The 27,783-nt window shown below is 43.0% G+C and overlaps 1 protein-coding gene across 2 annotated transcripts in view; it reads right to left on the reverse strand.

Moving 5' to 3' along the window:
• Window positions 1-2,073: 2,073 nt before the first annotated feature.
• The window catches only part of UBE2K (ubiquitin conjugating enzyme E2 K), a 69,632-nt gene continuing 43,922 nt past the window's right edge, over window positions 2,074-27,783 (reverse strand). The window contains exons 4-7 of one of the 2 annotated variants that reach the window (XM_039539606.1): window positions 27,512-27,594; window positions 16,022-16,121; window positions 3,841-3,969; window positions 2,074-3,423 (exon numbers count right to left, since the gene is read on the reverse strand). In XM_039539606.1, the coding sequence (XP_039395540.1) occupies window positions 3,349-3,423; window positions 3,841-3,969; window positions 16,022-16,121; window positions 27,512-27,594 (387 nt within the window). In that variant the 3' untranslated portion in view covers window positions 2,074-3,348. The remainder of the gene's footprint in view (window positions 3,424-3,840; window positions 3,970-16,021; window positions 16,122-27,511; window positions 27,595-27,783) is intronic. The other variant, XM_039539607.1, reaches the window with a different exon arrangement.

Genomic DNA, 27,783 nt, shown 5'->3' on the forward strand with positions numbered 1-27,783 from the left:
TTTTTGGCAACTAGATGGGATATAAATGGAACTTTTGGCACCCAGGAGGGAGTTGAAGCTATTGGCAATAGGAAAGGAAACTTTTCTTTGCCGCCGAATAAGGTCAGAGGCTATTTTAAAATTTGTGAGGGGCAAGAAGAAACTGGAATTTCTTGTTCAACAACAATATCCAAGAACAATTGATAAACCACATTAACTCGATGTTGCTGCTAAAATGTTGTTCAGTGAAATGTAGCTGACTTTTAGTTAGTCACTAAGTTACAGCATTAACACCTATTGAGATAAATGGGACAGTTCATACTTCATAGTTATTGTTTTAAGCTGTCTGCTTGCAGACTAAGGAAGATGACAAGGCATCAATTTACATTTGGAAGCTATTTGTAGCCATAATGCCTATATGTTTTTAAACTAAGTGTAAATGTGCTGCACAAATCTGCCAGCAGGAGTAGATTGTATAGCAATGCCAGAGTCATGAATGCACAGGGCCCTGAATATAGAGATGTTCAGTCATAAAAAACTTAACTACAGTTTAGTCTTTACAAAGTCACTATGTTAAACACCCAAACAGTAAGAGATTCCTAGGGTTCAGCCCTGGCTGCAGTTACACTAATCTGGTACAACATAACCTTATATTCAACTCTGATAGTTACCCAAGGATAGAAAAATGTTCCTTACAAAGGATTCAAATTCATAGGGACCTCAAGTTATGAATGTCTGCTTAATATTGGGTCACTTCTCCTTACTCATCCAGATCAAGACATTTCCTTGCTACCAGCATCTAAACTGGCACTGAGTCAAGTTCCTTAGTTACTAATTGCATGGCAGGGGAGAGTGGAAAGAAAGGACACACTGGCATCTGAACAGAACTGTATTGGGAGGACAATTTTGCAATATCACAAAGAAAATGAGGTACTGGGTGAAGGAAATAGCAGGAGAAAATCCAGGATGAGGAATTGTTTCAGTGATGAAGTAAAGCAATTCCCCCCCTTTTTTTCTTCTCTCGCCACCCCCTCCTCCCCATTCCATCCCATTTCCTTATATGCTTGGAAAACTTTACTCTGGTTATCATTTGAGATGTGCTCACAGTTGTCTCTAAGAGACTAATCCTATCATCAAAATGACAGGTCCAGAAGCTATAATTATTAAGTTTTATGTCCCCTAATGATTTCCAAGTTCCTCCCTTTGATAAATAAATAGCAGCAAAGAACAAGGGAAAGTAGTAGTCAGCCATTTACAATTACCACCAGGGTAAACACATGTAAATGAAATGATCAAAATGTTCTTATCAAACTACATAACAGAAAAAGACAGTAACTTGAGATTTTAACACAAATAGCAAAACTGCCATAGTTTTCTACTGTTTCTAGCTATTACCTAATAAACCAGTTGAGCAGTTGCTTTTAATTGTTAACAAAAATAAATAAATATCAAGGAAAGACAAAAAAATCTTGTTTCCTTTGGCATCTCTGAAAATGACTTACACTACTGCAAGAAAATTCAAGAAATATGATCAATGAATAAAACCTTAGAAAGCAGTACAGGAAGACTATAGCAACTGGATTTAGTATTGCACTGATATGAGTTAAAAATTTACTGTCTGTGTCCTGCAAATATTTTTAAAGTATGAACACATTAGATAGAATACTGCAGGAAGTAATCCTGCATTAGTTAGGTCTTTTCCATCTCTATTTTCTAGTTCTGTTCCCCCATCTACTTTGCTCCAGATATTTAACAGTTTAATAATATTCCCTGTTGCTTCCAGTATCATTTACAAACCTGATCTTCTATGAAGTATGACACTTACAGCTCATTTTATAGTTCAAGCAAAATGAATGTACACTTATTAGACTATTGTTTAAGAGAAGACAGTCAAGGAAAAGAAGCCTTATGGTACACTATCATCCACAATCCCCAGTCTCTACTCAGTTTCTTTTCTCTCTATTTTAGCTGAAAGTTTCATGTCTGATGCATTTTCAGAAGTATCCAACTGTATCCATAAAGACATTACAACTTTCTTTAGATGGATGTACTAGTGTTTGACATTGCAAACTAATAATTTTCAAGCTTTTAAACTCAGGATGAAATGTAATTTTAATACGAATAGAAAGACTGAGTATGTACAAGCGAAGGTAATTTCAATTTTCGTTTTATCAGAAACATCAATCCAAAAGAAAGTTAAACTGAGAACACACTTCTACTTCTATGTGCATTTGAAGTATGTACAGTAAAAATACCAACACAGCCTCCATGTATCAACTAGGGAAAAATGCAAACAAGTGATTTTTTAAAGTACCTGGTAAGCAATCCTTATACTGAAGCTCAAAATAAAGCTAGAAAGCTGTTGCAAAAAAACAGCTGATTGCATCATAGCAAGTACTCAAAGAAATTTTATTTATTTATTTAAATTCTCAGTATACCAGAGAATCAGTTGTTCTTCCCCCAAATCCAGTGATTTCATATTATCCAAATTTATTGAAGGAGTTCTGACTTCTATATACCCCACCCCCCCAAAAAGCAGCGCCACTTTGTTGTGCTATGTCCAAACATACCAAACCTTTATATATGATTGTGTAGCAAGTATGATGGTTAAACACATTTACTGGTTATTCAAAATATACCATTTAAAGTGGTAACTAAGCTACTTTTAATGGCACCCAGACCCACAGATTATGGAAAGGAATCCAGAATGGTATTTTAGGTTTGTGTTGTTGGGGAGGGCAGATAAGCAGATTTCCCAGTCACCTGACTAAGAAAGAGGTTCTGAACAGGTCACCATTTTGAACTTTGGGTAAATCTTGAAACAGCTTTCAGGAAAAAAGTTAACAAGAACATTCAAGTACTTAAATGGTGCTCTCTTCAGCTACCCTATCTAAAATGTCTAGTAAAGTACAAGCATGCAAATATAGGTCAATCCACAGGCACATAGGATCCATGTTAAAAACAGTAAGATAGCTGTGATGAGTGACACCAACAATTTTGATGACTTTGACACTCAAAAATGTTATCTGAATAATTAAATCAAAATCCCGAAGCAAATTCCTGCTAGGCTTGGTCACACTGCTAAACACTAAAGTAGGCATGTTTCCCCCACATTGTTTTAGCTGAGCTCAAAGAATTTTTACAATATTTAGTAAGAAAAAATTAAAGTATTTCCCCTTTTAAATTTACACAGACGTTTAATTAGCTTTATTTACAGAGCGGTTTTTCAGTCTCCAATAGTGCTTAGATAGCATCGTCAGGCAAGAGTGCCAGTTTTAAAAGAGAATCTATATAGAATCCTAAAAATAACAGATGGTGACGCTCCTCAGAAAGGGCAAGCTGGACTACAGAAGCAGCTCTTTGAATGGCTCAGTTACTCAGAAGTAATTCTGTTGCAGTCTCTACATCCCATGATTTTGAAGACAAGGCCACTATTACTGCATTCTGTGAAGACAAAATAAAGAAAGTGAGATTTTTCAGGGTGTGAAGTTGCTCTTCACATAAACCCAGCTGTAGCACTGAAAGACTTAAGACTTTACACATTTATCAAGGTCTATATTTGCTAAATTACCAGTCGTTTCAGTTTCAACTGAGAATTTTTACCATTAAAAGCTTAGAAAAATCTATGCATTTAATTATAAAATGAAAATTACTAAATGACAATGTCTTATGTACTAATAAAGTATGTTAAACATCCAATCATCACCAAGAAGAAAAACTGTCAGCAAAATAAAGTGATCAGAAATGGCTATGAAAGTAGCAAACCTTTTATAATAATTTGAACTATAGCTCATATTACATATATGGCTGCCCTGCTCCTAACTTGTAAAAAAAAGTACACATATATACACACATACTTACCCTATCAAAGCCCATAGCACAAAGGTTTTCTATCTTTTTGGTGTATTCTGGACTAGACACTGGTGCTCCAGCATACACATGTGCCCAAAGTCGAGCTGTCTGTTTGAACATTTCTGGGTTTTGTTTGTACTATACAAAAAGAGAAAAAAGTGAATCCATATAACTGTTCAGCAAAGTCCAATTAAAAGGCTCGTTGACTTTGGCAAATTCCATTCTATAATTCCTTCTATATATAGTATCTTCAAATCTTGTAATAAGTAGTAGTTCCAAAATGAAATTTGGAGTTTTGGATTAGTTGCTGAGGATTCAAACCTACACAAATATTACTCACAAGTATCAGGTAACAATGAGTTTGCATTTATATTTTGATATATTTTACATGTACATCCAATTCTGCTCAGTTACTGACATAAAGCCAGAATAACTACACTGATATTTGTCCAGATACACAATATGCATAACCAGTGTAGCTGAGAGCAGAAACTGTGTTGTAATGTTCACTGAATTGCGCACACACTATATTTCTTAAAGTGTTTCCCCCAATTAAGGTTTGTTTTTTTTAAACTTTTTTTTTAGAACCTTCATTACTGAGAAAGGGTCTGCAGTGTCTCAATGAGGGTTGCCATTTTACTACTGGACTTCCTCCTGGGAAGTATATATACTGATATCATTTGTGTGTGTGGAGAAAGAGAGCTGAGAAACAGATGGTCACATGGCAATGGCTGAAGACCTGCCACTGTTTTGAAGGAAGGTTTACATACTAGAAAAATTGTGTGGAAGATGTCGGTAGTATTTTACACTAATACTGTCAAAAAAAAATTTCTAATAAGTAATAGAACTTTACCTTAAAACAACAGTGAAAGTTTCCAGCATGTGTCAGGCATTCAAAAGCTGAGGTACGCTTCATTTGTCACAAATTATATTTTCAGATCAGCAAGACAGGAGCTTCCTGTTTTAGTAATCCTTATATTTAATAAGTTTTTTAAAATTGGAGATTTACACACTTTCACAGCAAGTTTAAATCGCATTGTTTTGAAATAAAAATCTCTCTTCAATTCCACCTTCTTACAGGTGTGCATTTTTTAGGGTCCTGAATTATGTGATCAGTGAGTACTGACCAGTGTAACAGTGCTTGGAAAACGTCATCCATGTATGGTTTAAAGATAGAGAGGTACAGATCTGGGGCATATCATGAAGGACACTGAAATGTATGGTTGAGTATTGTTTTGAACGTCTTCTTTTATACAAGGAAACATCAGACATTTTAAATATGTATAACATTGTCATTAAATTAGTACTACTTTTTTTTTGTATTTATATTACAGTAAGTTATATGTACTGTGGTACCACCTAGGATAGTGGCTCTCAATCTTTCCAGATTACTGTACCCCCTGCAGGAATCTGATTTGTCTTGCATACTCCCAAGTTTCACCTCACTTGCAAACTACTTGCTTACAAAATCAGACATAAAAATACAAAAAAGTGTCACAGCACATTACTGAAAAATTGCTTACTCTCTCATTTTTATCATGTAATTATAAAATAAATCAATTGGAATATAAATATTGTATTTACCTTTCAGTGTATAGTATATAAAGCAGCATAAACAAATCATTTACAAAATTTTAGCATGTACTGATTCGCTAGTGCTTTTTACGTAGCCTGTTGTAAAACAAGGCAAGTATCTAAAGGAGTTGATGTACCCTCTGGAAGACCTCTGAGTACCCCCAAGAGTGTGTACACCACTGGCCGAGATCAGTCATGGACCAGATCCCCATTGTGCTAGGCACTGTACACCACCTCCCCCGCCCAAAAAAAGTGTGTTCCTGCCCCAAAGAGGTTACAATCTGTCACTCGTATAATCTCAAAATGAATTATACATTACAATAATTTACAAAGCAATGCTCCTTAAAAAATGCAATGGGAACAGATGAAGAGGACTACATTAAGGTTGGGGAAAGTCCCTTAAACTGGAAGCAAGTCCATTTCATGGAGTGGCCAATAAATAGCACTGTGTTGTCATTACAACTGAAGGAAAGTTTAAACAAACCAAATGTTCACAAAAAAAGTTTGTTCTTTTAAAAAATAAATACTTAACTATCAATAGCATCCTAAAGTTTTTGCCTGTTCCTTCCCTGAGATCGAAAAATAAATCTTTTCTTTTCAGCTATATTTAAATACATATTTCAGAACACTGTTAGTTCATTTGTTTGCTCTCTAGGCTTCATTGTGAGAAGAGGAAAAGTTTAAAATTGTTTAATGGAGAATTTTTGCATAACAATCTTATTCAAGTCTAGGTTTTAGTCCTTCAGGAACATTCACAAGTGTCTGTAGTTACTGGTAAATATCTGGTAACTGATTGAATGACCAAGAAATTTAGCAGGGAAAATTTGCATACACTTCTGCATCTAGATCTTTAGATTGCTGTACTGCACTTAAATGAGCTGCAAAGTTCTAAAACTAGACTTGGTTGTGGACATTTCTTGGCTTTAAATCCCATCATCTGCAGGAGGCGTAGCTGGAACCCTATGTCTATTATATGGAAACATGGTACTTCAACACCTGCAAATAAATTCATGAATTTAAAATGTTTATGAAAATACATGCAGTATAGTTGTAGCCATGTCAGTCCCAGGATATTAGAGAGACAAGATGGGTGAGGCAATATCTTTTACTGGACTAAATTCTATTGGTGAGAGAGACAAGCATTCAAGTCACACAGAGCTCTCCTTCAGGTATTCCCAATGTACAGATTACTGCAAGATGGAACAGATTGTTTAGCCTGCATAGTTAAAGCACATTCTCAGGGACCATTCAAGATAGAGTGACCCATTAACACCTGATACAGTCCTCCTCCTCAACGGAAACCTGCACAACACTTGCAAAAGACGAGCCTGAGAGCTTAAATTCATAACTCTGCTAGAGACAAGAAATCATGGACTGAACAGAGACACTGGATTTATGGCTTATTCTTCTTCGAGTGATTGCTCCTATGCATTCCAGTTAGGTGTGTGCGCCGCGCGTGCACGGCTCTTCGGAACATTTTTACCCTAGCAACTCCGGCGGGCCGGCTGGGCGCCCCCTGGAGTGGCGCCGCTATGGTGCTGGATATATACCCCAGCCGGCCCGTCCGCTCCTCAGTTCCTTCTTACCGCCCGTGACGGCCAGTTGGAACAGTGGAGTGCTCCTTTACTTCCACAGCCCTAGCGTTTCTCCATTTCTTCAGTGTACATAGTTGGTTAACTCAGTTTAGTTGTTAGATTAGTTGAATAAGTTTAGTGAGATATAGTTTAGTAAGGGAATTAGGGGGGTTTAGCCCCTCTTCTTCCACAACCGGTGCGGGCTCATGCCCAAGGCACCGGGGTTTAAGCCCTGTGCGGCTTGCCAGCAGCACATGCCTGTCGGGGACCCGCACGACTCCTGCCTGTGCTGCCTCGGGGAGACCCATCGGCCAGATAAGTGTCCCATTTGCACGGCGTTTAAGCCGAGAACTAGGAAGGAGCGGGACACTCGCCTGAAGCAGCTCCTTGTGGAGGCAACACTTCAACCTCCCGCGCCGACTCCGGCGGCACCAAAATCGTCATCGGCGCGCAGCGCACCGGCAGCCCCGAGCCGCTCCGGTACCGAGACTGCTCGAGCTACGCAGCCGGCACCGGCGCCCCGGCACCGTTCCCTCTCTCCATCGAGGAAAAGGAAGACAGCGCAGGCGGCCTCTAAGCCGCATCCTATGGGACCGCTTGCCCAGCCACCGCCGGCGCCTCCGGTACTGGCTGCGGCGGTGCACAAACCGTGCACGGTACCGTCGACTCCGGTGCCGCAAGAGCCATTGAGTCCGGTACCACCCTGCTCCCCGGTGCCAACCGTGGTTGAGCTGCGGCTCCCATCCACGCCCGAGACATTCTCGACGGCGAGAGAGCTCATCGAGCTCACAGAGGCACCGAGCCTCCGGCCCCCAGCACCGCCGGTGCGGGCCGTTCAGTCAGCAGGCAAGCCGGCGATGATGATATGGCCGCCTCCCCCTGCCGCACGAGATGGACGTCGGTCCCGGTCCCGCAGAAGGTCACCGCCACACCGATCCAGATCTCAGCACCGTTCTCCATCGCGGTACCGCTCCCCGTCTCGGCACCAGTCACAGTCCTGGTACCATTCTACATCGCAGTACCGGTTGCACTCCCGGAGACGCTCCCGGTCCCGGTCACCCGACCGTCGATACCGAGGGAGGTCCGGATCCCGGTATCGTTCCCGGCACCGCGACTCCCGAAGCCGCTCCCGATGCCGTCGGTCGAGGTCACGGTCGAGCTCCCGGCACCGTAACAGTCGCTGGTCCCGCTCTCCATCCCGGCACCGCGATGACCAGCACCAATCCTCGGCACCGCCCAGGGACCTACTGCCGGCGTCCGCGGCGCAATCTTTCAGCGCCTCTGCCCCGCCTTGGCCTTCTCGCCAGCCCTCGGTCGCCTCGCAGGCGGGCAGCGGGAGAGATCTCCGGGCCGACCCCCAAGGCCAGGGCCACGGACCACAGCAGTGGGGTTTTTGGGTACCTTGGGCATACCACGAGCCTCAAGGACTCCCCTTTCCCCCGCTGCAAGTGGGCGCCGAACATAGGGTGCCTGAAGCCACGGTGAGCAGACCTCCCCCATCACCAACGGGTGAAGCCCCGTCGCCAGCTGGTCCCGCACAGCATCCAGGGTCCGAGGCGGCTTCACACCCCCTGGAGGAACCAGCTCCTGAAGCGGTGGTCCAAGCTCTGTCCTCATCGTCTTCGCCGGATGAGGCGGTGGCGGGGGCGTCTACGGCGGACACCCCTCCTATTGACTTGCGGGCCCACCAAGACCTTCTTCACCGTGTGGCAAAGGCTATCGACCTCCCCGTGGCGGAGGTCCCTGAGGATGACGACCCGGTGACCAACGTCATTGGAGCTGAGGTCCCGCTGCGGGTGGCCCTGCCCTTCATACAGCGGAATGCCACTACCATCTGGCAGTCACCGGCGTCCGTCGCTCCTACTGCACGTGGCGTGGAACGCAAGTACTCGGTCCCGCCCACCGGATATGAGTACCTTTACACACACACCCGACTCCGGACTCCCTAGTGGTACAGTCCGTAAATGACCGGGAGAGGCACGGACAGCCCGCTCCGGCGCCAAAATCCAAAGACGCATGGCGCATGGATCTGTTGGGCCGGAAGGTCTATTCGGCGGGTGGCCTCCAGCTCTGGATTGCCAACTAGATGGCTCTTCTCGCTCGGTACACCTTTGACATCTTGGTGTCCCTGGCGAAATTTTCGGAGCTGATCCCAACGGCCTCACATCAAGAGTTCTCTGCCCTCTTGGAAGAAGGCAGAAAAGCCTCCCGGTCCTCCATCCAGGCCGCTCTGGACTCGGCGGACTCAGGAGCCAGAACCCTGGCCTCAGGTGTGACCATGAGGCATATCTCCTGGCTGCAGTCCTCCACCTTGCCGCCGGAGGTGCAGTATACCCTTCAAGACCTCCCGTTCGACACGCAGGGTCTCTTCTCGGAGAAAACGGACTCCAGAATTCAGACTCTCAAGGATGGTCGAATTGCCATCCGCACCTTGGGGATGCACACACCTGCTACCCAGAGGAGGTCATTCCGACAGCAGCCCTACCGGCCCTTTACCCAGGCCAGGTCACGGCCATATAATAGTCGGTGTGCGAACTTAGACCGCCGTAGACCATCGGGCAACAGACGCAACCAGGGCCAGGCCCCTTCCAAGGCCCCTCAAGGGCCCAAACAGGCCTTTTGATGAGACGCCCGAGGACGGCTCATCAGTCTCTTTCACGGAACCTACCCCGTTATTTTACAACCGCCTTTCCCACTTCCTTCCGGCGTGGTCCCAAATAACATCGGACAACTGGGTCCTTCGTACTATCCAGTATGGTTACCGTCTTCAGTTTATTTCACCCCCGCCTTCCCCGTCCCTCTTCAGGGACCCCTCTCATGAGCAATTCCTCCAACGAGAGGTCGAGACTCTGTTGAGCTTGGGGGCCATAGAGGAGGTGCCGCACGACATGCGCGGCAGGGGATTTTATTCCCGATATTTCCTCATCCCCAAGGCGAAAGGAGGTCTCCGACCCATACTGGACCTCCGGGAGCTCAACAGGTACCTGCTCAAGCTCAAGTTTCGCATGGTCACTCTGGGGACCATCATTCCCTCCCTGGATCCGGGAGACTGGTTTGCCGCCCTCGATATGAAGGACGCCTACTTCCATGTCGCGATCTACCCTCCCCATCGACGCTACCTGCGCTTCGTGGTCAACAGCGCGCACTACCAGTTTGCGGTACTACCCTTCGGCCTGTCAACCGCACCAAGGGTCTTTACCAAGTGCATGGCAGTGGTTGCCGCAGCCCTCCGCCGTCGTCACATACATGTCTACCCGTATCTGGACAACTGGCTGGTTCGCGGGACATCCCGGCAGCTGGTAGTGGACCAGATGACAGAAATACTATCCCTATTTCGGTTCCTGGGCCTTCTCATCAATACCGAGAAGTCCACCTTAACTCCATCGCAACGAGTGGAGTTCATCGGAGCGGTCCTCGACTCCAGTTTAGCCAGGGCCTGCCTCCCTCGATCTCGGCACCAGACAATGGTCTCCATCATCCGGGACCTACACACCTTTCCCACGACGACGGTGCAGTCCTGCCTACGCCTCCTGGGCCACATGGCGTCCTGCACATTCGTGTCAACGCACGCCAGGCTGCGCCTTCGCCCATTTCAATCTTGGCTGGCGTCGGTGTACCGCCCGCATTGCGACCCCATAGACATCACGGTCACGAAGCCTACCCTCGATTTGCTCAGCTGGTAGCTGGACCCAGAGGTAGTGTGTGCAGGAATCCCGTTCCGCCCTCCTTGCCCATCCGTCACACTGACCACGGATGCCTCGGCGTTGGGATGGGGGGCTCACTTGGGCGACCTTCACACACAGGGTCTCTGGTGGCCCCAAGAACTCTCCCTCCACATCAACGTCCGGGAGCTGCGAGCGATCCGCTTGGCGTGTCTCACCTTCCGCGCCCGTCTGCAAGACCGCTGCGTCGCGGTGTTCACGGACAACACGACGGCGATGTTCTACGTGAACAAGCAGGGCGGAGCCCTCTCCTCCCTGCTCTGCAAAGAAGCCATGCTCCTGTGGGACTTCTGCGTAACCCACTCGATTCGCCTGGAAGCGTTTTTTCTTCCAGGAGTGCAGAACACGCTGGCCGACCACCTCAGCAGATCGTTCCTCTCCCACGAGTGGTCTCTTCGTCCGGATGTGGTGCACACAATTTTCCGGAGGTGGGGGTTTCCCCAGATAGACCTGTTTGCCTCCAAGGAGAACAGGAAGTGCCATCTGTTTTGTTCATACCAGGGTCGCTCCCCAGGCTCCCTGTCGGACGCATTCCTCTGCTCCTGGACGGATCACCTCCTCTACGCCTTCCCTCCGTTCCCGCTCGTACACCGAGTGCTACCGAAGCTTCGGAGGGACAGGGCCCACGTCATACTCGTCGCTCCGGCCTGGCCGAGGCAGCACTGGTACACCCTGCTGCTCGAGGTCTCCGTTCGGGATCCCATTCCCCTTCCGTTATGGCCAGACCTCATCACGCAGGACTTCGGCAGACTCTGCCACCCGAACCTTCAGTCCCTCCATCTTACAGCTTGGTACCTGCGTGGTTGACCCACGCAGAGAGGGACTGTTCGGCGGCGGTACAGCAAGTCCTACTTGAAAGCAGGAAGCCTTCCACTCGCTCCACCTACCACGTGAAATGGAAGCGTTTCGCACTCTGGTGCAATCAGCACGGCCTTAATCCCTTCCTAGTCCCTATCCCTACAATCCTGGACTACCTCTGGTACCTTAAAGAACAAGGACTCGCGGTCTCCTCCTTGAAGGTGCACCTGGCGGCCGTGTCCGCCTTTCGTCCACCCATGGGAGGTCGGTCCATCTTCTCTAACCAGATGGTTTCCCGCTTCCTTAAAGGCCTGGACCGCTTGTACCCGCCGGTTCGGCGTGCTACCCCGACCTGGGACTTGAATCTTGTTCTGGCCAGGCTTATGGGACCGCCCTTCGAGCCCCTGGCCACGTGCTCTCTACTTTATCTCTCGTGGAAAACAGCCTTCCTCGTCACAATTACATCAGCAAGACGAGTCTCTGAGCTCCGTGTTCTAACGGTTAGTCCACCATACACCGTCTTCCACGGAGACAAGGTGCAGCTTCGACCACACCCGGCCTTCCTCCCTAAGGTGGTGTCGGCCTTTCACCTTAACCAGGAGATCTTCCTTCCGGTCTTCTTCCCGAAGCCGCACGCCTCACCTCGTGAGCAACAGCTTCATACCCTGGACGTCCGCAGGGCCCTCGCTTTTTATATAGAGCGGACGAAGCCCTTCCGGCGTTCGACCCAACTGTTTGTAGCGGTTGCCGATCGCATGAGAGGCGAGCCGGTCTCCTCGCAGCGGATTTCCTCCTGGGTAACGGCATGTATCCGGACATGCTACGAGCTTGCTCGCGTGCCACCATGCCGCCTCACCGCTCACTCGACGAGAGCGCAAGCCTCGTCGGCCGCCTTCCTGGCCCATGTTCCCATCCAGGACATCTGTAGAGCAGCCACCTGGTCTTCTGTCCACGCATTGGTGCAGCAATCCAGAGACGATGCAGCCTTCGGCTCAGCAGTCTTACACTCTGCTACGTCTCACTCCGACCCCACCGCCTAGGTAAGGCTTGGGAATCACCTAACTGGAATGCATAGGAGTAATCACTCGAAGAAGAAAAGACGGTTACTCACCGTAGTAACTGTTGTTCTTCGAGATGTGTTGCTCCTATTCATTCCAGACCCGCCCTCCGTCCCCACTGTCGGAGTAGCCAGCAAGAAGGAACTGAGGAGCGGACGGGCCGGCTGGGGTATATATCCAGCGCCATAGCGGCGCCACTCCAGGGGGCGCCCAGCCGGCCTGCCATAGTTGCTAGGGTAAAAATGTTCTGAAGAGCCGTGCACGCACGGCGCGCACACCTAACTGGAATGGATAGGAGCAACACATCTCGAAGAACAACAGATACTACGGTGAGTAACCGTCTTTTACAACAAGCTGTAACTCACTAACTCCCTCGTTTTGTCCTATGACAGCAGAGATGTTAACAAGCTACTTCATGGTCCCTTAGAATGGTCCCTTAGAATGTGTGCTAACTACTTATGCTAAACAATCTCTTCCACCTTGTATTTAGCTGTGACACTGGAAGTACCTTTCCCAGACCAGAAGAAGAGCTCTGTGTGGCTCCAAAGCTTGCATCTTTCACCAACAGAAGTTGGTCCCATAAAAGATATTACCTAACCCACCTTGTCTCTGTGAAAATGACATTCCAACAAGTGTGTGGGGGGGTTATCCTTGTGAATGTTTAATCAGAAAATATATAAAATATATTTTATATATTGTATAACAAATTATATTTAAATTAGTTTCTTTGCTAACTTTTATTCTTTACACCAGGGGTTGGCAACCTTTCAGAAGTGGTGTGCCAAGTCTTCACTTATTCACTCTAATTTAAGGTTTCACATGCCAGTAATACATTTTAATGTTTTAAGAAGGTCTCTTTCTCTAAGTCTATAATATATAACTAAACTATTGTTGTATGTAAAGTAAATAAGGTTTTTAAAATGTTTAAGAAGCTTCATTTAAAATTAATTTAAAATGCAGAGCCCCCCGGACCGGTGGCCAGGACCCAGGCAGTGAGAGTGCCATTGAAAATCAGCTCATGGGCCACCTTTGGCACACATGCCATAGGTTTCTTACCCCTGCTTTACACTAACACATTAGTGACAGTTGCATGTAAAAACACCAACTGTTGTAATTAAGAGCTAAATCTGTATACCTTTGCAAAACCTGTCGATCTTTGCAGGGGATGGGGGCATCGGAATCCTCCCTACGACAGCAGAGCCACAGAATCACTGGGCATGCCCCCACCAGCCCACCATAAAACCCTGGTGTGAAGTGGCACAGAGCATTGTTCCTCAGCACTCAGTGGTTTAACCCAAAAGGAGAACTTTTTGCAAAAAGTACAAAGGTTTTTTCATTTCTGAAGAGAAATACCTCTTCACCCTCAAATATTGCTAGAAAATTGTTAGACTGCCTTGTAAATCCCACTGTCAGTATGTAAGGAGGGAAATAATATTTCAGTTGTCATTGCTGGAGCAATACAGTTTTTATTTTAAACAGAAAAAAAACAACGTGAGAGCAAGGATGAATGTACACTTAGCAAGGAAACTAGTGCAGACATGCTTTATACAAAATATCTGGTAGCCTTGCTTGCCTTTGCAACAATTCAGGCATGCACTCAGCAACTCAGGCTCTGAGAGAACTGCTTGGGTGCATTCATTCACACAGCAAGCATTACAACATGGTTATATCAGTGCTTTCTAGGACATCTGCACCTGCTACTGAGAGCAGGAACTTTGGTGTAGTTTCTGAAACAGATTCTCCCAGGTAGTGAAGCACTGATCTCAATTTGGTCTGTCTGCTTTTTTCTGAAAGTCAGTTTGGCATAGTAGGGAACTACTGTAAATCTTTCAAAAACCTGCTAGCTTAGAGTGACAAGTCAGATAAGGCAGGGGTTCTTAAACTGGGGGTCAGGACCCCTCAGGGGTCACGAGGTTATTACATGGGGGGTCGTGAGCTGTCAGCCTCCACCCCAAACCCCACTTTGCCTCCAGCATTTTTAACGGTGTTAAATATATAAAAATTTGTTTTTAATTTATAAGAGGGGGTTCACACTCAGAGGCTTGCTATGTGAAAGGGGTCGCCAGTACAAAAGTTTGAGAACCACTGAGATAGGGGGACCTGACTAGAGCTGGGCAAAATTTAGTGGCATCACAATGTTTTGCCAAAACTGTCTTGGTAAAAAAAGTTATCTGAAAATGTTCAGTTTTGATATTTTTAATTGTTTGCTTCACATTTTGTAAATTGTATTTTAAAAGTAAAAGAAATGCTCAAACTAAATAAAATCTTTTGTTCAATCCGCAACAATTTCTTTGATTTTTTGGAATTGCCAATGAACCAAAAAGATCCTTATTTGCTCAGCTGTCGTCCTGGCACCCGTACACTTCTTGTCCAGAATTTCAAAGGTATGATTCCACCCTTTTAACCATACTTTAGAGCAGGGGTTCTCAAACCTCATTGTACTGCAACTGCCTTCTGGCAACAAAAATTACTACACAACCCCAGGAAAGGGGAGGAGGGGGGCAAAGCCTGAGCCCCACCGCCCCTGGCAAGGGGCCAAAGCTGAAGCTCAAGGGCTTCAGCCCCAGGCAGAGGGCCTGTAACCTGAGCCCTTCAGCCCTCAGGCTTTGGCATCGGACCCCAGCAAGCCTTGGTGACCCTATTAAAATAGGGTCATGACCCACTTTGGGTCCCAACCCACAGTTTGAGAACCCCTGCTCTATAGGATGTTCACATGCAAGTCAGATGTACAAGCTTACTAGATACTGGAAGCACTCCGCTTTTTGCCTTTGCCACTATGAAGTACACAGGGGCCTTCACCTTTTACCCTCTTTGACTTACAGAAGCAATGTTTGGGGCTTTGTTCAACAAAAATTAACAAAATGTTCACTTGTGGATTGATTGTATCTAGTTTTCAACAAATTTTTACATGGCCACACATGAGTTCTAGTAAAATACATTACACTAAGACTATTTTCAAGCTAATGCTGCTTTCTGTCTCTGTATACTGGGCCAGCCAGTTTTACAAACCAACTACAATTTTATTAATATCAATTAGGTTATTAACTAAAACAGTTAATTTGAGAGTCTGCAAACATCAAATACATAGGATGCTTCCTTCATAACTCTTTAGATTATTTAAGATGATTTTTTTTTAATTCAATGTAACTTTTCATTATGCTGTTTAGTCTTTGCATTTCTCTCAGACTAAATAAGGAAAAACAAACAAAAATGAAACTTCATTTTATTATAACCAGTATCATTTCCAGGTTCTCAATGCTGACTGTCGGGGTTGCAAAAATAGCAAAGGAGAAGGGTTTTGTTTTTTTTTTAAAAAACAGTTTGTCATTTGGCCTTAAAAATCTATAAAAGCTATTTTCTCCAAAACCTAAATTTGGAATGAAATATTAATAGACAATGTCCCTTTAAGAGGAAGATAATTAATAAAAGGTTTTTGTTTGACGTAGTTCACTGAACATCTTACCTGATTTGCCACTACTGCATCTTGTGGATCGTCTGGTTCTGCAGCTGCCAACAGTGCTTGCAATGATAACAACACTGTCCTTAGAGTCATTGCTGCTGCCCTAAAATTGAAGTTTGAAAATGGCTTTACTGAAATCTGGGTCTTTTTTTTACTTATGTTTGATGTGTTCTACTAATACCATACAAAGGGAACAAAAATACTGGGAACCACAAGCATGAGTAACTTGGAAGTGCAGCAATATACAATGGGATACCATTCTTTTTTTTTTTTTTTTAAAGAGTTCTTAGTATGTATTTTAACACTCTCCCTTCTTAATAATACCTTCTTAGAAACCTGGAACTAACATTTCCCGGTTTAATAGTTTGTCCTTTTTTAATTTTGCAAAAGATTACGTTTGCTTCTGATTAAATAAAAGCCAACTAAAGTCTGCCTCCGTTTCTTCCTTGCCATCAGCATCGCTCTGGGAATTAGATTGGTTACTCAATATGTGCTCCCTCTGCTGGCTTTCGGTCTCTGTAGCAAAATGGCCAAATGATGTACAAACTTACAAAAGTAGAGGCTTATTTGTTTTTAACTTTTTAGTTACAAATGGATGAATTTTATATTCACAAACTAACTTTTTCCATCACATAAGTGTTAACACAGTCCAAATTTTAGTGGCCGTTTATAAAGAATATTTTCCCCAATTTTAAGCAATTAATGTTGTAAATGTATTTTAAAAGTAGCTCTAAAGTTCATATTAACTGAAGAGCACTAGCATAACTTTTCTTCATGTCAGGCTGAGGGCACTGCCACAATTTTAACAAAAATGTAAAACATTAGGATAGAAAAAAACACCTCAAGTCACCAGGCAGATTTGGGCCTTGATCCTGCAATAAGATCCTGGCCAAGAGACTTGCAGATGCAAAGAGCCCTACAGAAGTCAATGGTGCTCAAGAAGTGCAGATATTTGACCACAGAAATCTCACTGTGAGATGAAGGCCTTATTCAACTCAAATTCTATGTGCATTTAGAGTCAGAGGCTTCAGGAATTTATGTTGAATCCCAGACAAAACGCTGAGTTAAAATTATAAATAACCATAGTCAAATCACTCAAATCTCATTTGAAATTTTTTATAAAAAACGTAAGTTTGAAAAATCTGGAAATTTATATTTAAGATTTCACAGTTAAGCTTTACTCTGACCCAATACCCATCCCTCGATTTACCTAGAGATTCAGGTATACAAGATGTATATGCGACAGCTGTCATCTTGGTCAACATACTGGATATTAAACCAGGTACCCAAAGAGCTAAAAGCATGAGTTTCTACAGCTTCAGCTGAAAAGTCAGGCTGTATTGCTGGGGGCTGTAGTAGACTCTCACTGTGGATCCGACTAGGGAGAGAGGTGGACATGGCACACAATGCCCAGTACATTACACATACAACTATTTTACATTTAGGTACTTTCAGAGATGGTACACAGAAATGAGTCTCTTACAACAGTGTTTGAGGCATGTGTGGTTATGAAGGAGGAATGTATTGTGAAATATGAGAGGCACATTATTCTTTGCGGTTGGAACAGACAGTCCAACTTTTAGTTAACAGTGGATCTAGTAAAGTTCTTCCTGGAGTGCATACAGAGAATGAAAGGAAATGCTGCAATTCCAGTTGTCAAAGTGTGGGTGGAGAAGAGTTTGGGTTGATGGCACAGATGTGATAAGTTGGAAGCAGTTTACAGATCTGTATTTCCAGTAGAAAAGTTCACAATGTGTTGTCCATAATGGAAAAACAAACCAAGTATTGTGGCATGACAATGTGGCTGAATTCAGAGACTGTTGGTAGACAGACAAAATATAGGTGCCAATACAATGTCAGAGTTAAGGTTATTTGTGGAACCTTAACTATGTATTTCCACGTATTTGTAACTTCCTCAAAGATTTTGCCTGGGAATTTCTTTAACATTACAGAAAACTGATAATCCTCCCTCCACTTCCGTGAGGAACTATGGTATTTTTTTCTCCATCAAAATGCAAATGATTATATCCCAAGTGACAGATGTTTAAATTAGCATATCTTGTCTCCTGCTTGGTAGTATTACACCCTAGTTTTTCACAGCTACATCTGCTGCCTTCTCAAAGTCCCTCAAGCTGACTTTGCAGACTTTATTAACTCTACAGAGGCTCTAAGCTTTGAAAGATTAACTACAGTCTTTAAACTCCTACAAAAGGTAGTCATGCAGCCTTGCTGCTTCCACAAAAGTGAAAATTCTCATTTTTCAAACTCCCACTTTTCTCAAATATTTAGGCAGATTTTTCCAAAAATTTCAGACTGTTTCACTTCCAGCAAAATGCCATATTTGATGTTACAGGTAGAATTTTCTTATTCATTATTCTAAAGTAAGTTGAGATTGACTGGCAAGATTAAAAAACAAACAGGCTTATGACGAATATGTAGTTACTAAAGCAGCTCTTTAACCTTGCTATGAAATCTTAACTATACAGAAAGTTTAATTAAATCATAATACAAAGCATCTGAAATTTTTTCTTCAAACTATGATGGCACAAAACTGAGTACCTAGGCATTAAAGTATACATGAAAACACTTTTATACTTCAGTGTGTTGTGAGGGGAAAACAGCATATGCACATTTTGCACAAAAAGTCTATAAAATCATAATGTAGCTGTTAATCCTATTAAGAGTAGGTTTTGGATTGAATTGATCTAGAGTATGGACTGATGACAAATGTAAAAATCACTACAGTATAAGTTTCTATTTACTATAATGCTTTCTCTATTAAATGAATATTTGATGAACATGCTGAATGTTTGCCTGCAGCTGTAAATAGAAAAAAAAGTTTTTCAATTTGTAAAACACTTAGATGTCACTGAACTCTAATCCTTTTTATCTTTGTGTACTTGAATGAATATCATCAGTTTTTGCACTTAAACAGATTTATGCAAGGAATTTTAGAAGCTGTAAAATCTAACTAAAGCTCTATTTCTCAGTCAAACTGCATTTTTACTACATTATTTCCATTTACTATAATTTTATTTATGCAAGAGGGACTTTACAAGAAGTTCTACCACCGGTAATTGGTTTCATGATTACGTTGCCTGAACTAAATAAAAGTTATGCTGCACTGCCCTTTATGGAAGTCGTCTCAAACTAATGGAGAAGGAAATTAATGGTGTGTCACTGCAAATATTTAAACTGGGAATTCAAGTCAGGAGGCCTGGGTTTTCAGCACAGCCATGCCACTGATAAATCTCTTCATTTATCTGAGCCTCAAATTCTTAACTTCCATCTCACAGGAATAAAGATGATACATATACACCTCACAAGAGTATTGGGAGGCATAATTTGGTTTGTAAAGCAGAAAGAGATCCTTGGACAAAAGGTGGTTTATATATAGTATGGTGTATGAGCTGAAGTAGAGTTCAGAAACTCCTAACTGCAGCCTCTGCTAAACACACTACACCATGCTGTCTGAGATGTTAAGAGACTGTCAGACCCATGGAGCACTCGGTCAAGTCTGTCAGATTTTGGATGAACTTCTCATCAAGTGTGTTGGGACTTGATGGACTTTTGACATTCCAATTTCTAAGGTGAGCAATGCCACAAATAAACATCTCATCCAATCAAATATAGTCCTAGGCGCTAGCTCTCAAAGGACTCTTGAATTTTACAAATCTGACGTTTATAGGCAAACTGACTCAGGTACATATTCAAAAAAATTAGCTAGTTTAAAATATGATTTCAGCTATTTTCAAAGTTTCATCTCTCAGCCATGCCTCTCCACAATAAAAACATTGGAAAATAAGATGAGGAATGGTTATAAAACTGGTGATATTCAATACAAACACTTTCCACTGACATAAAAACTTCCACTCTCAGGATATCAACATGCTTTAAAGACTGATATAGCCTCAACACCTGTAAGAAAAATTTTTCATCTCTATGCTTTAGTAGGGGGAAGGGATAGCTCAGTGGTTTGAGCATTGGCCTGCTAAACCCAGGGTTGTAAGTTCAATCCTTGAGGGGGCCACCTAGGGATCTGGGGCAAAAATTGGTCCTGCTAGTGAAGGCGGGGGCTGGACTCAATGACCTTTCAAGGTCCCTTCCAGTTCTAGGAGATTGGTATATCTCCAATTATTATTATTATTTATTATTATTATTAGTTTCCATATCTGTGAAATAAAGCTAAATAACCTCTAAACAAGAAGTTTGTGGGACAGCTTAAAATAGAATTCTTGCTTCCTAATTCCCTTAATTATAGGGCACTTTTTTGTCCTCTTAGCCATCTAAAGGAAAGAGGGAAAAGAGATGCCTGCTCACTAATATATTGATGGATATTAGAAAGAGTCAGGATCAGCTGCTCTCATTAGCAAAGAAGAGCAGAACAAGTAGTTATGGGTATAATTTATAAAAGGGAAAGCTTAAGTTGGTGGTTAGAAACAACTTTAAGAAGAATGGTGAGATAATGAAGTGAGCCGCAAAACTTGATTGTGAAGTCATCATCATGAGAGATATTTAAGGCTGGACACCTATTAGGAATTATTTGAGAATAATATAGTTGCTTCTGCCATGATGCTAAGGGACAGACCAGATAGCCCACCGAAAAGCTCTTCCAACCTAACCAACATTAGGATGCTCACTATCTTATTTATAAAGGCTAATGGTAGATAGAAAGTCCACATCAAACAACTCAACAACATTAGACTGCCCAAGAAAGCTTACCACAAAGACTTACTGCATACTTTTATATTCCCGCTAGAATATTCCTGCTGTGAAATAACCATCATAAATATCTGCAGCCCTAACAGATGTTCCAGATATTCATATAAAGTTGTCTTTAGTGCCAATTAAGGAGCAATATCAGATAAATTAATTTTTCTTTAAACCTAAAGTTTCTCATAGTAGTAAAACAGAATATTAGCCTGAAATGTCAACATGTTGTATGGTGAAACTGCTTGACAGATCTCTTGAATAGACCACCTTAAAGTACCTCTACCTGCAAGAGCTTATTTAACAAGCTTGCATTCAAAGCTGAGGTAAAACGAGTATTTACAAATTCACAAAGAGCACGAGCATTCAAGGCTGCAGAGAATTTCAGCTTCAAAAACTTACCACTGAGAGAAATTTATTAGACTTACTACAAGATCATTCAAAGAAGCTACTTTAAAAGCTGCAAAAATCTCCTGCCAACAGGAAATTTAGTATTGAAGTTAATAACACAACACTGTTAATCATGTTCATTAGAATATGAAAGCTATTATCGCAGAAAAACACCACAACTATACAAATATATTCAACTATTTGAAGTTGTACCAGCCACAAATACAGCTAATGAAAATGAACTCAGTGTTACAGTTCAGGGAAACTACATTTGTATTTATCCTCAATGACTCAAGTTTCCAGCTCCCCAGACACTGCCTTTCTGGGTGGAGACCCACATCTCTCCCCCTTCTGACCAGGGTATTTCCAGGCTACACAGTTCCCTGCCTTCACTGTGTCATTCCTAGCACAGACAAGATGCCCAAGGACACCTGTTTGCCTTCTCTTCAGAGATGGTTAATAGGTATAACTGCTACAATTAAATGGCACAATAGCACTTCCTATGCAAGCCTACTTTATTCTTAAGATAAAAAGTATTACAGAAAAAACACTACAACAATAAAAGAACCTACACACATGCTAATAATAGCGTTGCCAGGTGTCTGGTTTTCGACTGGAACACCCAGTCGAAAAGGGACTCTGGCAGCTCTGGTCAACACAGTTGACGGGGCCATTAAAAGTCCAGTTGGTGCAGGGCTGGCAGGCTCCCTATCTGGCTCCATGTGGCTCCCAGGAAGCTCCTGGCATGTCACTCCGGCTCCTAGGCAAAGGGGCAGCCAAGGGGGCTCTGCGTGCTGCCCCCACCCCGAGTACTGGCTCCACAGCAGCCACTGGTCGGGAACTGCAGAGGCAGCACCTGTGGGTAGGAGCAGTATGCAGAGCCACCTGCCCATGCCTCAGCCTAGGAGCCAGAGGCACATGTCAACCGCTTCCTGAGGTAAGTGCTGCCTGTAGCCCACACTCCAACCACCTCCCCCAGCCCGGAGCCCCCTCCTGCACCCCAAGTCCTCATCCCCACCCCAGAACCCTCACTCCTCCCGTACCCCGACCCCCTGCCCCAGCCTGTAGCTCCCTCCCGCATCCTGAAACCCTCATTTCTGGCCCCAGAACCCATACTCCCTCCCACATCCTGGAGTTCCCTCCCACACTCCAAACCCCTCAGCCCCATCCCAGAGCAGCACCCCCAGCTGGAGCCCCCACCCCCTTCCACCCCCTAATCCTGCCCCAGCCCGGTGAAAATGAGCAAGTGAGGGTGGGGGGAGAGCAAGTGATGGAGGGAGGGGGGATGGAGTGAGCACAGGGCAGGGACTGGGGCTCAGGGAAGGGGCAGGGCAAGGGTGTTCTGTTTTGTGCGATTAGAAAGCTGGCAACCCTAGCTAATAAGCTTATCACACATTACCCCAACTCTAACATGGGCTTTGGCAGGAGCATTTCTTCAACCCCTCACACCCAGTGTTTCTTTTGTGGTCACAAGTTCATTACAGCCTCAGCTCAGAACCAGCCCTCAATCTTATGGGAACTCAGCATGCCCAGCTCTTCCAACCCTACTCTAAGGATTGGGGCCCTCCTTCGACCAGGCATCCTGTCCAGTTGCTGGATCAGGATGGCGGCCAAGAGCCAGTTTAAAACCATGGTTTCTGGATAAATAGCTTGTGTCTGTTGGTCCCTGGTGAATCCAGTCTGAATTAGTATATACAAACTTTTTCAGGGAGGTGGCTTCAAAGGATTGATAATGGAGGATGTACATTAACATCTGCCTTCCTACCAGGGAAAGTACCTACAAGGCCACAACACAAACAATTCCATTTTTAATACTTTTAATCCAAAAGTATTAACCCTAAATCAGTAAGGCTTAAGTTAATTCAATAAAGTTTCTTAATTCCATAAGATTTGTTCAAAGAATTACAGGATATTGCCAGTTTGTCACATCCAGTTTACCCCCACCCCTTGCACACACACCCCTAAAAAAAACAAAGAAAAAAAATCAAGTCATTTAGACTTAAATTCGGCCTTCATTTACACAGTTGTAACTCCTATAGGCCTCAATGTCACAGATGTGTGTCAGAGTTTGATCCCAGTTTTAATCATAGTGGCAACAATAGGAATATTTAGTACGACCATTACAAGTTAAAGTTATGCTTCAGAATCAGATCTTGTAATTCTTTTCAAATATCTGACAAGAAAAACTTATGAACTACAGCTCCCAGAACCAAATGCATAAAACATTCAAGTCTGGTAGCTGTCCATTCTACCTTTAATACTGAGTGCAATCCATTTATCAAGAATTTTTTGTGTGTCACTTTTTTAAATGCAGTCTTTCATCCCACTCACATAAGTAAATGTATTGTGGTATTTCTCAGTCTAAGTATAATTAAATCAGCAAATATCACTGTAAAGCTAAATTCTGCAGTACAGTAAACAATTTTTTTTTAAAACATAAGAGTGTCACTATTCACACTGGTCCAGCAACCACTTTCATGAGGTAGATTGTATTCCTATGTAACCACAGAACTCTTTTAACCTTACACCAGGCTGTTTAAAAAAAGAAAGGATTGGGTAGAGTTCACCCGCCAACAGAGCCTACCTATACTACATAGGTAACCTATAAGCCTCTCTTTTCCCTCCAGCCAGCAAGGAGCTAGAATCACTAAAAAAACCATTCCCACCACTCTCAAGCAACTGCCTCTTACTTGAAATACTATGAGTGGACTCAGTAAGAAGCTACATTCAGTCTTATGTAACCACAACAACATAAATCTTTGAACAGCAGTAATGGAAAATGGAAATAAAAAGAAGAAAAAGACTTTCTGGAAGATTCTTCCACAACTGTTCCAATCCAAACAACAACAGATCACTATTAAGAGCAATATAATTACAGTAGCACCTACATGCCCCAACAGAAATTCGTGCCCTACTGTGGTGGGCACCATACAATCATATAGTGAGAGGCTGTCCAGACCCTAAATGACTTTCAATGTAAATAGAAACATCATACAAAGAACAGAAGAAAAAAATATTTTACAGATGGGGATCTGAGGCACGGAGATTAAGTCACTTGCCCAACATCCAGTATTGCCAATGTCAAGTGTTCAACTATCACAAGTCAGGCCTCAAAAAAATCATGAAGTTTTAAAAATAATAAATGTTTGGTCCTTTATCTGCCTTCTGTTTCTGACCCTTTATGTTTCACATTTTTCAGCTTTTAACTGCAGCAATTAGGGACAGAAACTTATCTTACTTTTAAATTAAAGGTAAAATTCTCAGGTAATCATTTGACTCCTGAAGCTGGGACCAAGAAAAGAAAACCACCAAATATTGCAAGATTTGTAGTAAAATTTCAAGAACTGGCAACAGTGATTAGGTCACAGACGGTGTGCGGCAGAAATGGAAATTGGAGCCAGGAGGCCTGGGTTCAATGTCAGTGCATTAGTCATAAAGGCAAACCTTTTCCTAATTAAGAAGAATATATACCAAGTATGGGGAGATACCTATAAAAGCCTACACCTTTCAAGAAATGAAGATGAGGCACAGTCAAAGACAAATGTGAAAACACCAAGATTTATTTCATGATAGGAAAAATAAGCACAACTTCTGTTAAGGAAAATTCCTGCATCTCAGTTTTCAGTGGGAGATGTTGGCTGTTCAGCACTTCTGCAAAACTGTGACACATTTAAGTGCTTAAACATAGTCACAGGCTAACATTTAGGATGCTTATTTTTTAAAATACTGGCTTTGATATTTTGAGCATGTCAGCAAAATAGTGGATAAAGGAGAACCAGAAGACAATCCATCTGGAATTTCAAAAATGTCTGACAATGTCTCTCCCCCATGAGGCTACTGAAACTACTGTAATTAGTAATTCATTTTGACCACCAAGAAAGAGATCTTTGTGTCACTAGGTATAGTCCCCTGAAAACTTCCACTCGATGTGCAATAGCAGTCAAAAAGGCCAACTGTATCTTAAGAACTATTAGGAAAGGGATAGAAAATAGGACAGAATATCATAATGCCACTATATAGATCCATTGTGCGCCCAGACCCTGAATACCATATCCAGTTCTGGTTGCAACATCTCAAAAAGGATATAGTGGAATTAGAAAAGGTTCAGAAAAGGGCAACAAAAATGATGTATGGAATGCCTTCCACATGAGGAGAGACTAAAAAAAGATTAGGCTCTTCAGTTTATGACTGAAACAGGTATGATACAAATCTATAACTATGAATGGTGTAGAAGAAGTGAAGAAAGAAGTGCTATTTAACCTCTCTCAGTACCAGGGGTCACCTGGTGAAATTAATAGGCAGCAGGTTTAATACCAACAAAAGGATGTACTTTTTCACACAATGTACACCTAAAATGTTGAACTCATTGCCATGGATATTGTGATGACCAAAAGTATAATTGGGTTCAAAAAAGAACAGGTTAAGTTCATGGAGGATAGGTCTATCAATGACTATTAGCCACAATAGTCAGCGACACAACCCCATGCTCGAGGCAACCCTAAACCGCTGACTACCAAAAGCCAGGAGAGGAAGATGGGTGGATCACTTCATAATTGCCTTGTTCTGAACATTCCCCCAGAACCTCCAGTACAGGCTACAGTCAGAGATAGGATATTGGGCAAGATGGGCCATGGTCTGACCAGTATGACAGCTCTTAAGTTCTTACGTACAGGGTGAAAGATCACTGTCAGAATTAGGAAAAAATGGCCCCAAAAAATACAAAAGTCTGTTAATGTCAGCAGATCAAAATACAGCTGTAAAACACCAACTGATACCACAGTACACTGCCCCACAACTTGTTAAATGTTATGGTAACCCACTTGATGTGTATTGTGTGTCCCTCTCTGCACCTGATCCACAAAGGATGGAACGTTACATCCCCCAACTACAGGGCCAGGCTCTTTAGCTCAAGCTTTCAGCTATGGAGGTCCCTGGTTTGATCCCTGGCCAAGATGGCAGCCACAATGTAAGTGGGGACTGAAAACATGACATTGACAAACTCATTATCTGCGAATCGGGGGGAGGAGGGGTGATGATGATATGCATAACACACTCACCAGTGGGTTACATGTGCTATTCATAAATCAATATGTACAGGTATAATATTGCACATTAACTTAAATAGAGGATGACGTGGTAATAGTAAAAAATAATTTAGAAGTTAAAATATAACAAACGCACCTTTTTAAAAAACCTAGAAGAGTTCAGTACTTATACCATGGATTACTCGCAGATACATTCCACATGGTTTGGCAATTAGAATTTTTTCAAAAGTATACTGATGAATAAAATGTCAGGAGCGGACCAGGAAGTAAAGAGCAAGTGTCCTATTCCACTTTTACATTTCTCCAAATGCCTTACAAGTAAGCGTTGGCTAGTGAATAATCAACAGTGTTAATGCAATACACAATATTAGGATATAACTCTCTTTTCTGTCCATTTCTTTTGCTTCCTGCTTTCTTATTGCTTCCCACTACTTTTCAATTTCTGAAGTTTCCACTTCATGCCCTACTGCTGCTAATCTAAAGTTTCCACTCCAAATATCGCCATCCACCCTACAGTACCTCTCTCTGCTCTAAACCAAGTGCTAGCAAAGTAGCAGAATGCAGGTAAGTATTTTAATTTGCTGTGCTGCTTGCACCTACACTGGCCATCAGGTGAGGAGGAAGAGCAACAAGAGAACCCCACAGTGAAGAATTTGTAATATTTGTTACTGAAGGGGTTGGTGGGGAACTTGTGCATAAAGGGATTACAAACAGCACAAAATAGCAAGTATTTATGCATGAAATTAGACATTCATGTTCTACCTATGTGCCTTAAAATACCTGAGCTTTTCTCCTTTTTTCTCTTTTTTGGAAGGAGTACCTTCCAAAAAAAACCCTACTTCATGAGGATACTATCTGCAACTCAAAATACTATATGAAAGTATTTATAGGTCTTAAGAATATGCTTGAAACTTTGGGGCCATACTATAGAAACTATAGATGTCAAGTGAAGAGCAGTATGTGATTTTGCCTGTTCTCCAGGACAGGTCTTCACTTTAGTTTAAGGATATGTCTACACACACTACCTGCCAGATCGGTGGGCAGCAATCGATCCAGCGGGGATTGATTTATTGTGTCTAGACTAGTCTAGACACAATAAATCGACCCCCGAGCCCTCTCCCATTGACTCCTGTACTCCAGCGCCACGAGAGGCGCAGGCAGAGTCGATGGGGCGTGGCAGCAGTCGATTCACCGCGCTGAAGACACCACAGTAAGTCGATCCAAGTACGTCAACTTCAGCTACATTATTCACGTACCTGAAGTTGAGTAACTTAACTCAATCCCCTTCCCCTCCCCGTGTTGACCAGGGCTTAGTGTTCAAATCTGTGAACTGTATGGAGTATCTTACCATTGATCTTTCAGGATATCCAAACAAATGGCCCCAGTGACCGAGCTAATGTTAGGATGCCATATTTTGGTAATAAACCGCACCTAGAATATAAAATAAGATTTTTTTAATATAGCTATTAAATATTCTACAAAAGGCAAGACATTCAAAATACCTTTTAAAAAGTTGGAACTATCACATACAGTCAGTTATTTGAATTAATCTTGGAAAGAAAAAGTACTGATTTAAGATAGCCCTGGGGCACAGTAGAACAGAAGATACACATGAAATAG

The sequence above is a fragment of the Mauremys reevesii genome, linkage group 5 (assembly GCF_016161935.1).
Source record: "Mauremys reevesii isolate NIE-2019 linkage group 5, ASM1616193v1, whole genome shotgun sequence".
NCBI lineage: Eukaryota > Metazoa > Chordata > Testudines > Geoemydidae > Mauremys > Mauremys reevesii.